Consider the following 12,534-nt stretch of genomic DNA (forward strand, 5'->3'; position numbering starts at 1 on the left):
GGAGGACACCTCTCAGCTTGAGTGGGGAAACAGGTCGCTTGTTGTGAAAGGAGAACATGAGATCTTGGTTAAGGGGAAAATGAGACGTTCTGGGATTTTATATAAATACACCCTAAAGCAGCAGGAAACCCCTGCCTGAGAGCTCTCTCACCCCTCAAGGACTTGGCTTCTTCTCAAGAGGAGCATGAGCAAGGTGGAAACCCAAACTTGCAACAGCTCCACAAACCTTCTCCCTGACCATAATGCATCCTACTCGATGGAAAACTCACTGACATCACCCAAGGCATTTAAGGGTGTCACGTGCCACAGCCCAAATGAAATCCCGTGGAAGCAGGTTCTCATTTTTACGGATTTGGGGTTGTTTTTATGGATTCAGGTCTTTCTCATGCAGGCATTTACTGCTCCCTGCTCAGAGACCTCCCGTATCCATCAGCCTCTTCACTTGGTGGCTCTTTGCAAAACCACAGGAGAGGGGGGGACAGGCGTAAGGGACTTACGGAGAAAAGCATGTTCTTCTTGTCCTGGTTGACAGCCCGGGGGTCGGGGATGGGGTCAGCATGTTTGATCACCGACACAGACTCCCCTGCCGAGACAAGAGGGGGGAGGTGAACCACCCACGTTTCCACCAGCGTTGAGCCTGCGCTCAACGCTGCTATGAGCCTGCATCACAACCCCCACGGCTTTTGAAAGCAGCACTCTGCCACCAAACCATCAAAACAGCCATCGTGGGGATGTCTGAAGGCGCTCTGAAGATGAGGGCTGCAGAAAAGCGACCTGTGCAGATGGCGAGCGGCCATGAGCTCCCGTACAGCCCATAGGGATGGGGCCAAATCCCCGTGCCAGGGAGCCCACTGGCTTGCAGCGCAGGTTTGCACGGTCAGACGGGGTTCATAGGGCAGCACAACAGGAAAGGTGCCCTTCTGCTGAAGGTTTCTATTTTGTCCTTTGCAGATTTGCCCTCTTGCTACATCTCCTTTTGCCCTTGGAGAACTAAGGTAATGCAAAGCCACTTTTCAAGGAGACTGGGCTCCTTCCCCGTGTTCTTAACATTTTTTTCTGATTGCTTTTCCTTCCCTGCCGCCATCTCCTAACCCGATGCCTTTACAAAATCATGCACGAGAGCTGAAATACTGGAAGCCCTTTTTGTTAGCTGATCCTTCACTGGCCTTCCCTGACAGCAGAGAGAGAGAATTTTTGAAATATCATAGATTATCAGCTTTAAGGGCTTTTCCAGTGCTTAAAAAAAAGCCCCAAATATTGTCACCTCTCCCTGAAGGCCCGAGCACCAGCCGTCATCGTGCGACGGCTGCACGGGGGGAGCGTGGGCAGGGACTGAGCACCCCTCGTGAAACTCCCCGCGTCGCACAGGAAAGCCCCACGCTTTGCATTTTGCAGGAGGGGTACCCAAGCGCCGGGCACATCTCACCTATGCCGTGACTTTTAGATGATGCTTGGACCTCCCCAGGTCCTCAGTCTCATTCTCCCACCCGTTTCCCACCCCGGCAAAGCACTTAGCCCGGTGTCAGCCCCAAACTTCGGCTTGGGGCAGGTGGCAGAGGGAAAGCTCTGCCTTCAGCAGCCGCCTCTGCCCCACCGCGCCTGCACGCACCTGTGAGGATGGACTGGTCGACCCGCAGGGTGGTGGACCGGATTTCGATGATCCGGATGTCTGCCGGCACCTTGTCGCCAACTACAAGGGCAAGAGTAGAGCAGCTCCGTCAGGCGGCACCGGCAGCGCCCGCCGCCCCGGGGAAGGGGGACGGCAAACCCTGAACGCGCCAGCACAGCCGGGCTCTGCCCCAAGGCCTGGGGCCACCGGTTTGCACCTCCGTTCCTGCTGTCTCCCCTTGTTTTCTATTTCAACTTCCCGGTCTCCAGGGCAGGGACCGGCTTTGGCCGAGAATCACCACGTCCCTGTGCGGTGCAGGCACACGGCAGCACCCAGCCTGCAGCAACGAGGGGTCCAGCCCGTGGAAAACCAGGGTCCTGCCGCGGGAGGCCTCCTTTCTGCATTTAAAGCTTAATTTTGTGCGTCTATAATTTATAAGTCAAAAAAAGAAAGCTGGAAAGAGGCGCCATCAGTTGCAATCAGACATCGGGCAGCGCAGCGATGGGATCTTGAGGAATTTCCAATTTTAGGGGATTACCTTGCACAAAAGCAGCAGCCCGGGGAGCGGGCGGCAGCGCCGAGGCTGAGGGTTTACTCGTGCCGTGCCAGGCACGCTCCACCCTCTCCCATGGACCGACCGCATGTTTCAAGCATCACCTCCCTGCGCAAAATTCGGCGGGACTGAGCCCTGCCCCGGCCCGGCTGCACGTGGATGCTGCCACGCTGGTTCGAGCCAGGTTCGCCAGCGAGCGGGCAGGAGGACAGGTATCTTTTTTCTTCTTTTTGGAGCGGAGCTGCTGCAGTTAGAGGCGCAGGCCCGCGGTCCTCAGGGCAGCAAGCATCACACCCTCTGCCCTCCGGCCAAACCCCGGCACGGCCCTGCCTGCTGCCCTGCATCGCCTGCCCCGCCACGTCCCCATCTCTCCTCTTCCCTGCAAAACCCCCGCAGCACCCCCATCCTGCCTCTTCCCTGCAAAAACCCCCAAACATCGCCGTTTTGGGGCAGCCCGAGCCTCCCAATGCCATTCTTAACCCCATTTCAGGGCTCCGTGGACTGACTGGAAGCTGTTGACACTGGAAGACCTTTTGTGGCCGAGACAAACAGCCGTCCATGGGTCTCCTGGCACGGCGGTTACGGGTGAAAGCAGCCCCACCAACTGACAGCCATTGATCACCACCCACCGAGGCGTGTGTGCCGCCTTCAAAAAACCATTTAAAGCTGCTTTTCCCGCTGGGTTTCTTCCTCCTGCTCTCTTATCGGCTGGACGCAACCGCGCTTCGGAAATACTGAGGCAGAGCGCGCCCTGGTTCCCAGCGCCTTACATCACGTTACACAACGCTGCCGGCTTGGCCGCTAACGATCGTCTCAAATCCCAGACTTTAACGAGCGCTTCCTCCCGGGGCTCATAAACCCCTCTCCCGAGCGCAGCGGGAGGGGGCTGGCACCTCTCCACCGCTCAGCCATTTATTCCAGCTGCAGATGTGAGGGCTCTTGGATGCGGCGTGCAACATCTGCTGTCCGGCCAGCCCTGCCCCGCTCGCCATCGCACCCGTTTTTTGGGGGGCTGAGCTGGGGGGGTACTAAGCGCAGGGACTCACAGAGCCCCCCCCGCAAATGTTTCCCTCGGACTTCGCAGCTGCTTGAGGGAGCCGGAGCACCTTAAAGGGAGCGAAGAGCTCCTCTTCCCCCCTGGGAAAGGCAGGGAGGGTTTGCACACATCAGCTCAACCTGCAGATGAAAAATCTGTTGCCAGCATCCAGAGACGGCGTCGCGCCCCGGCGCCGTGGGGGTCGATAGCGCGATAGCAGCCCAGCAGACTCGCAGGGCGCGGGACAGACGTCCTGTACGGACCCGACGGCCGATAGCCAGCTATTAAGCACGCGCCGATCACCCAAGCGCTGCAAGTCTCCCCCGTGCCGAAAGGCAAGGGAAAAGAGAGGAAAACGGGAGGCAACGCTGCCCGGGCAAAGCAGGAGCGGGCAGGTGGTGCAGGAGCTGACGGAGCTCCCTGGGCCGTGCCCTGCCCGTGCGTTCCGGGCAAGGCAGAAAGCTGGTGCTGCAGCCAAATCTAATCCCCGTGCAGCCGCCTGCACAAAGACTCACCTCGACTGCCTTGTTACAAAAGGGCAAAAATCCGCTGGGTTTAAACGGCTTGCCAACGTGCCAAATTTATCGCATTTGCACGTGCAAACAGAAGCCGGTCCCTCCTGCCTGCGCTGTCCCTGCCGTCCCCAGGATGTCACCCGGCTGTCCACTGCACGTTCAGAGCTATTGCTCCTGGTGCACTGCCCTATCAGGCAGCCTGACAGCATCCTTGCCACTTGCTATAACCTCCTAAACCCACAATTTGATAATTAATTTGCTAATAATCTGCGAACTCCTCCAGAGGAGAGCTCAGCTCTTTCCCTCCCAGTCGTGATGCTGATTGTGCCATTAAAAAGTAATATTCGGCCGCTGATGGGCAGGCGGCAAGCACTTGATTTGGGGAGAGATGGCAGAATTTAATTAATTATTAATTAATTAATTTAATTAAAGGCCAGGTCAGCAGCTGGAGAGCATTGCCGGCGCTGGCTTGGGAGCGCCGCCAGCTCGCCCAGCTGAGGATCTGGCCGGCACTCCTCCGCTTGATCCTCCCTGCATTATTTTTATGTTCATCTTCCAGCCGAAGGCCAACTGGAAGACATAAATAACAGCGAGCTGGCTGGGCGCGGGAGGGATTGCAGCATGTTTCCACTAGCAGGGCCACGAGGAGGAAAGGAGAGGATTAGTTTTGCGGCTCTGGGGGTTTACAGCATCGTTTAACGAACAAACAAAATGGGATAATTGAAATGCATCCTCTTTAGCTCTGGTGGGGCAGGCGGGAGGCCCCCACGCATCCTTCCCTGAATGCAAAACCCCGACAGAAGGGCTGGGGGGGGGGGGGGCAACCCAGCCGGGGAGGCAAAAGCACCCTCCAGCCGGTCCCCTCTGCCTCTCGCCCTCCCCGAGTAACAAACCCCAGTTACCAAGGAAGCCTGCCCACGCAGGCAGGGCCAGCCCCGCTGCCTGCAGCACTGAACCCCCCCGCGCTGGCGGCAGCACTCGCCTGGCACCGCCGGTGCGGCACCCAGCACCGGCCCTTCGCCCACGCCTTGTCTGGGGGAGGCACGTGGGAGAGCCGCTTCCAGAGAGAGGGAATCTTGGCGGAAAGGTTCTGGAAGATTTCTAGTTCTTCCAGAAAATGGGGAAACCCTCCCGAGACACAAAACCTGCGCCAGAAATAGACACTTTTTTTTTTTTTTTTCTTTTCTGCTGTTCTCTACCGCCCTACGCTCGGGGCGAAGCCTCGGCAGGCTGACGAGCCCCAGCTTTGGCCCAAATCATTTCACCTCTCTGGATTTGAGAAGAGAAACTAAGATCTCAAGTGTACAACAATGAGGTGACTCGGTGGCCGTGCCTCCGGAGGAGATGTGCCTGGATGCCGTGGCAGAGCCCGCCCGCCACGAGGACCATGGGGTACCCGTCACCAAAGCCCCCCTGGCCAGCACCACCTCCCCATCCCACCCCGTGCCCTGGGGCGATGGCACCCTACCTGCCACCTCCACGATGTCCCCGGGGACAATGTCCCGGGCGCGGATCCGCTGCACCCCGCTGCGGTCGGCGCGGATCACCTTCCCCATCTCGGGCTCGTATTCCTTCAAGGCTTCGATGGCGCTCTCGGCGTTTCTCTCCTGCAAGCAGAGGAGAAGCAGAGCTGCTGGCAGGCTCCTTCCCCACCAGCTGCGAAGACAGGAGCACCCGAACCCCAGCCCTGGCTTTGGCGTCCATTTGCACCGTGGATGCGGCAAGCACTGGGTCTTCATGGACCTTTGGGCTTGATTTTCTCATTCTTGATTTGGGAGGCAGCATATCCTACCCAGATGTATTTTTCCCCATCCAGCAACACCACCTCAGATGAAGCTGCAGATAAATAAATGGCCTTAAAGTGAATATATACAAGAAGAGGAGCATCGCTGGCTGAGGCGTTCGCTCATCCCCCAGGAGAGATACAGCGAGATGAGGTGCAGCAGCCACCATGGGTTTCCGGTGGACAGGGCAAAAAGCTTCCCTTGGAAAAACACATTTGGCCACGGTCAGGAGACAAGCAGCGTTTGCCTGGATGGCAAATAAGTGCAAGATCCTAAACTCCAAACTGCAAAAGTTGCCAAAGAAAGATTGAAGGAATGAGCCAAGAGGCAGCCAACGACTGAGCATCTGGGCTGGGGCATGGGGCAGCATGGCCAACACGAAAATTGAACCTTTGAGAAATGAGTTTCCAATGGCAAGAAGCAACCAGACCTTCAAAGGAAGCGTCTCAGCTATGGGGAGCAGAGACCTGCGGGGCAGGCAGGGCAGGGCTGCGACTTACCTGCCACACGCCCACCACGGCGTTGGCGATCAGGATCATAATAATGACGATGGGCTCCACGAACGCCGTCGTGGTCTCCTCTCCTTCTTCAAACCAGGCCAGGATCTGGTAGGCAAGAGAAGAGAAGGACCATAATGTGGTTGAAACAACAAGCGCCAACATTTTAAGAAGAAGGACAAAACAAGAGCCAACCAGCACGTGGTGTTTGCTGGAGAGAAGACAACCCAGAGTGGTGGCCAGCCTCATGCGGCTTGGTTAGGGTGTGGACTTGCTATATCCCACTGCCGGTGCTTAAATCAGGTGCCTCCACTCTTCCGCTGGAGGTAACCTAATGCATCAAATGAGCAGATTTGGAGCAGAGCAGGGACTGACCTTGTGGCTTCTTACCGCCCTGAGCCCCCTCTCCATCCCACGAAGACCCTATACCGTACTACAAATGAAGCACGCACACACACATAAGTATTTTCACTCCCTTTAACCGCTTGTCGACCTGCGCTGTGTCAATATAGCAACACCTCGCTGCTCTGCGGCGGAGGCACCGGCACAAAGGACCTCTGACACAGGGGTTCACACACGCTTTACCGATTCACACAGCCACCGCAGCAGACTTGGCCATCAAGCAGATTGCAACAGCTCTGCAAATTCACCAGCAAACGGGTTGCTGCATGTTGTTTCAGGAATGTATGGAACCTCTCAAGGCACCAGCCTCCCTCCTTATCTGCCCACGAGTCGTATCCGAAAGGAGGGGACACGAGACTCGGCTTTGCCACCCCGCTGCCAAACGCCCTGAGTATACTCAAAAAATAAGTATTTCTCCAGTAGCTAAGTGGGAAATATCTCCTCATGCAGAGTTGCTCCCAAGGTAAATTGTGGGCAAAACTGAGCTAACGGTACTTGGGCACCAAAAATAAGGCTCAAATCAGCAATCGGGGAGCGAGGTGCCGCTGGTGATGAGCGCTTCCAAGGCACCACGGAGCGCAAGAACAAAGGGGTTCACATTGCAATTACTCAGTGCCACCCGTAAAGGCAGCTTTGCTAATCACATGGACGTTGAGTTTAGCCGATCCCACATCACCTCTCAGCATTATTAAGCGTGGAGGAGGTCAGCAGCGCTGCCGGGTGCCAGCTCACCGAGCCTGGCGATGCACCCGCCTCCGGCTGACTTTGCCTGCATGGCCTGGGGAGGAGAAGCTGCTCTGCGCTCGCCGGAGGTGCTGGGGTGAATCACGGCTCCTCCCGGGGAAAGGCACGTAGGGATGCAGCCTCTCCCCCAGCCAAGGCCAGAGAAGAGCCCTGCAGGAGATACGCCACTGAAAAAGGAAATGTTTGCGGATGAGCGAGAACACCATCCGGGGAAGGAAAGGCTGGACGGCACCAGGGACACCCTGAAGGCACCACGCTGGCAGTGCCGCTGGCAGGAGCAGCCTGGGCTGGGCTTCAGGCCCCGCTAAACCCAAGGAAAACCCAGCCCTAAGCAGCTCTCTGACATTACCCAAACGTAACATCACGTTTTCCTGCTGCATGACGCACTGGCAGGTGTATTTTGTCAGCGAGCGTTAACCCTGCCCCACGCGTCAGCAAAGACGTGAAGGAAAGCTATATGCCCCACGCTGTGCCCGGCTGTACCCGAAACCTGCCCTGAGCATCACCAGCTTGGGCATCACCAGCCTGGGGTCTCCGAACCCTCCCGGCCACGTGGGCAGGACGGGAAGACAGCAAAGAGCAGGCAGGAGGCAGCTCCCACGCGGGCTGCCGGAACGCTGCCAGCCTGGCTCAGCCAGAGGGAGGAAAAAAAAATTAATATTTAAACAACAGATTGGATTTTCATTTTTAATTGAAAATGTGAATGCTACCGCGCAGCAGCAGAAGAGCTCCGGGAGGGAGACTTCGCTCCACGGTGGGCAGCCACACGGGGTTTGGAAACGCTCCCGGCCCCCTCTTTGCCTGCGTCCGTGGATGCGCACGCTTTAGGCAGGTGCCTGCCCCGCTGCCTGCACCCCAATGGAGGTGAAGGTGATAAGTGGAGCTTCCGAGTCGGCTTCGGGCGCCTGAAGCGCTGCTCTCACCTCTCATCACCCATCACCCAGCGCTCTGGCCAAGAACAAGCAAGCCGTGCGATGTCCTGGCAGCCTCTCCGGGCACGCAGGGAGGTGGTGCCGGGACCCCCCAGCTCCCAGCACCTCCCGGTTCTGCGAGGATACGTGGCTTGGCCATTGCACCAGGAACGTATCTGCACCGTGGACATGCACATCTCCATGTGTCAGAGACATTGTCCTCCGTTTCAGCAGATCCTGACGTGGATCTGGTCATGCTGACAATACTTTCAAAAATATCCAAGGAAAAAATAAAGATGAATAAAGAAAAAACTTTCCCTTTCTGTTTTAACCATCTATGCAAGGCGAGGCACAAGACATGTTTTACTGGATGAAAAGCAAGCAGTAAGAATTAAAATCAGAGAAGGGACTTGCAAATAGGCTGTTTGGGTCCTAACTCAGTGAAGAGCCTGAGCACAGCCTCAGTCCAGACACTGGCCATGACAGCAAGCACGGGGAAACGCAGGAAAGGTGACAGCATGAAAAAGGATGAAGGGAAAACATACAATGGATTTAAGAGGGAAGGTAAAAGAGATAGTAACAAAGGTACCTTCTAACCTAAAAACATAGGAAACTTTGTTGATAAAAATCTTGCAATGAGATAGAGACACGTCCAAAGGACCGCGCTCTCTCAGGTAGGGTCTGCAAACAATGCTAAAAGCTACGGATCACCGGAAAAAGCATCCCAGGACTGACAGCTTTGGGCAGCCCTCGCCTGCCTTTGCCAGCCCCTTCACAGCCCCGCTCTCGCTGGGGCTCCACGCTTGCTCCCTCCGAACCCTAAGCCTAACCCTACACGGTGCCCAGGGCCAATACCCATCCCACCCGGCGTCCCGCCAACACGTGCCCGGGACTGAACGTTTCCATGGCCCTCTTCTGCCTTTGCCTGGTATAGTCTTGGGGAAATAGAAAGAAGTCCAGGTAGGTTTTCGATATCAGTTTTGGGTGGATCAGCATTACTGAAAAATCCTACAGCCCCACCTTTTAAGGAGATACAATGATATTGTCACTACGCCCTAGAAAACCACTGCACTGCTGCTACATCTCCTTCATCCAACACGCACCTTCCACCCGGGTCCGTGCGTGCCCTGGAAGGTGCCCACCCCCGCGTCTGGGGTACTTACGAATGACAGAAAAGCTGCCATCAAAAGGATGCGGACGAGGAGATCTTCAAACTGCTCCAGCACCAGCTCCCAGAGGGACTTTCCTGGTGGGAAAACGCGAAGCCCAGCACAGTCAGTACTCGAAACCACCCCAGAAGACAGGTAACTTAGACCACTAAGACCAACAGGACCCCGTCCCCCGCTTGCAGCAGAGCTGCTCCAGCGCCCGTCGGCTGTGGGCACTAGCAAGGACATCCAACGCTGCAATGGGGGATTTTTCTCTCCAATATTAAACACCTTCATTTCTGGCATTGGTCTGGTTTTACTACATCCGTTTTTAACTACAGAAACCAAAACCTCTGCGTTTCTATTCACAGCTGGTAGCCTTGCCACCAGAGGAAAGCTCTGCTGTCAGCCCAGCTTTCCCTGGGATCAAAACCAAGATTAAAAGACCCCAGAGGCTGCTCCTCCTCCAGCAGCCTCGGCCCCAGCACTCCCCACCCAGCCCCAAGGCAGGCACCCACCCTCGCCCCCAGCCCGCCACTTACCTTCTTCTGCAGGGAGCTCTGTGGGTTTCCATCGACAGCCCAGCAAGCGTAACAAAGTAAAAAAATGATAAAAATAAAAAGATGAATTAGTGATTTGGGCCCAGACTAGCAATCCCTTCCCTTATGCCCCAGCAGTCCATCCAGTACCCCAAAACGCAACTCGTCCTGCACGTGTTCCCACATCAAGACAGCCGGTCACTGAACTTCTCAGTCTGACACCAAGGAAGCAGCACTGGACGCTCCCCGCACCAGGGTAACATCATTTCCCTGCTGCCAGCGGCTCCGGCAGTATTTATTCCTGCACTCAGCCTGCCTAAAAATACTCCTCAGGAGCTGCCCTCTCCAAACCCAGGACACAGCGGTGCCACCGTCCCGTAAAACGCCCGGCCAGAAACCCAATACGGACCCGCTGCGGACTGTAACTTTCAGACCACGTCTCCTATTAAGCAGTTGTGCTTTGCAGCCTGCAATGCTCTAGGAAAGAAATCCAAAGCCGATGCTCAGCTGGTCCAAGCTGTCCTCCTGAATCCGCCTGGGTGGGTGCAGAGCCTCCATCCACACCGCTCCAGTCACCTGCACAACCTGAAAAAACCCCAAGGGCTCCCAAAGGCCCACCACGGCCTCCCCGAGACTCCCACGTCCCCATGGGATGACCGTCACCGTTGCACGCCGCATGCACCGACGGGCCCCACGGCCGCTGGGCAGCGCACGAACGCCGGTACCCACCAAGGGCACCGCTCCTGCTTCCTCACCCGGTCAGTAATGGATGTGCTGGCCCTGCTGCAGGCAAGGTTTGGCCAAGGAGCGCAAGGTCCTGCACCCAGGGAGGACTCAGGATTGACTCCCCCGGTTTTGGCTGCTGATGGGTGCTGGCATGGGTGGGTGTCTCTGTTTGCACCCGCTGTTCCTGCATTCACAGAATCACAGAATCATATAGGTTGGAAAAGACCTTTAAGATCATCGAGTCCAACCATAAACCTAACACTGCCAAGACCACCACTACACCATGTCTCTAAGCACCTCATCCAAACGTCCTTTAAATACCTCCAGGGATGGCGACTCAACCACTTCCCTGGGTAGCCCCTTCCAATGCTTGATAACCCTCTCGGTGAAGAAAAATTTCCTAATATCCAGTCTAAACCTCCCCTGGAGCAACTTGAGGCCATTTCCTCTTGTCCTATCACTTGTTACCTGGGAGAAGAGACCGACCCCCACCTCTCTCCAACCTCCTTTCAGGGAGTTGTAGAGAGCGATGAGGTCTCCCCTCAGCCTCCTTTTCCCCAGGCTAAACAACCCCAGGTCCCTCAGCCGCTCCCCATCAGCCTTGTGCTCCAGACCCTTCCCCAGCTTCATTGCCCTTCTCTGCACACGCTCCAGCACCTCAATATCCCTCTTGTAGTGGGGGGCCCAAAACTGAACACAGCATTCGAGGTGCAAAGTATTCGGGGTGAATCCTTTGGTTGCCCGCAGAGCAGCTCCCGGGGGAGCCGGCAGCCGGACCAAAACCTCCGCCAGCTGCCCCAAGGCGGGGGAATACGGACGTCGCAGCCGCCTAATGGAAAAGGAAATCCAGGATCCGCTGAGTGCGGCAGAGTTTGCTGGAGATGGAGAAACCAACGCCGGAGCCATGCATCGGCAAAGCCTCGGGAGGGCTGCGCGGGTGGCTCAAAGGCATCGCACAGCGCTGCCAGGGACCGCGGGTGCCAGCACTGAGGTGACACGGCACCAGGGCAGGGCACCCGCTGCCTCCATCCTTCGGTGCTGCGGGGCAGGAGGGGAGCGGACAGAAACCCCCCAATCCCAAACCTCCCAATGAGGAAAAATTCAGGCAGAAACCCCCCGAAGAGCCGTCCCGAAGCCTCCACCGTCTGCCAACTACTTCTGCGCCCCATGGGGTGATAATAAAACAAGATGTTCCTCCAGCTCCTTGGGTTTCTGGGAAGGAATAAGGGAACAGCTGAAGTTCAAGAGGAATCGGCCCCAGGCAGACACGCTCGATGCCCCGTCGCTGGACCGAACGCGGGGTTGTCTCCGAGCACCAGCACGGAGCCCTGGGCGAGAGCAGGAAGCGAAACCGGCTCGGCTGTTTTCCATCATCTATTTTCATTCAGAGAAATGAAAAAAAAACCCAACAAAACCAAACCCACCTTCACTGAACAAACCAGTGAAAACAAGAAGCCTGAACGTGTTTATGCTTCAAACTGCATCAGCTCCTCGGTGTTCAGACACGCTTACGACGAGTTGTTTTAAACCCATGTCCCTCCTAGATAAGACTACTCCGATCCCCTGCCATCGCAAGGAGCAGACAGACCAGTACGTAACGCCTATAATTATTCGTATAGCAAAAAAAAAAAAACCAACCTTGGAGTAGCTTCAACGTTTCCAATCACTCTGCAGAGCGTGTCAGAAGGAAAGTGGCTCTTCTCCCTTTTGCAGCCGGCTCCTCTCCACCCCCGGCTTCCTCTCCCCGGCCCAGAGAGCCACCAAAATTAAAAGTAGAAGAGGTCTGCTGCTGCTATTTCCATCCAGGCTCCATTTTAAGGGTGCGAACGTGCGAGGTAAGAGGGCCGGGGGCAGGCGGGGTGCCCCGAGGGAGGCGGCCGGGGCTCCCGCAGGTCTCGGCTCTGCTGGGGTGCCCAGGGGTGACTTTCCACCCTGAGCAGCCACCCGAAACGCCGTGGTCCTCTTAGTGCTTCTACCGTGCGGCGTTTGCATGAAGAGCCGCGGCGATGCCGTTTGCAGAGCGGGGACTTTGCATGAGCTCTTGATTAAAGCATGAAAACGGGTTTCCGT

The 12,534-nt window shown here is 56.5% G+C and overlaps 1 protein-coding gene across 3 annotated transcripts in view; it reads right to left on the reverse strand.

Moving 5' to 3' along the window:
• The window catches only part of ATP2A3 (ATPase sarcoplasmic/endoplasmic reticulum Ca2+ transporting 3), a 59,999-nt gene that overhangs the window by 29,518 nt on the left and 17,947 nt on the right, over window positions 1–12,534 (reverse strand). For all 3 annotated transcript variants that reach the window (XM_075517978.1, XM_075517976.1, XM_075517977.1), the window contains exons 2-7: window positions 9,742–9,759; window positions 9,215–9,297; window positions 5,998–6,102; window positions 5,182–5,320; window positions 1,610–1,690; window positions 498–583 (exon numbers count right to left, since the gene is read on the reverse strand). In XM_075517978.1, the coding sequence (XP_075374093.1) occupies window positions 498–583; window positions 1,610–1,690; window positions 5,182–5,320; window positions 5,998–6,102; window positions 9,215–9,297; window positions 9,742–9,759 (512 nt within the window). The remainder of the gene's footprint in view (window positions 1–497; window positions 584–1,609; window positions 1,691–5,181; window positions 5,321–5,997; window positions 6,103–9,214; window positions 9,298–9,741; window positions 9,760–12,534) is intronic.

Source organism: Mycteria americana, chromosome 15 (genome assembly GCF_035582795.1).
Source record: "Mycteria americana isolate JAX WOST 10 ecotype Jacksonville Zoo and Gardens chromosome 15, USCA_MyAme_1.0, whole genome shotgun sequence".
NCBI classification, from domain to species: Eukaryota; Metazoa; Chordata; class Aves; order Ciconiiformes; family Ciconiidae; genus Mycteria; species Mycteria americana.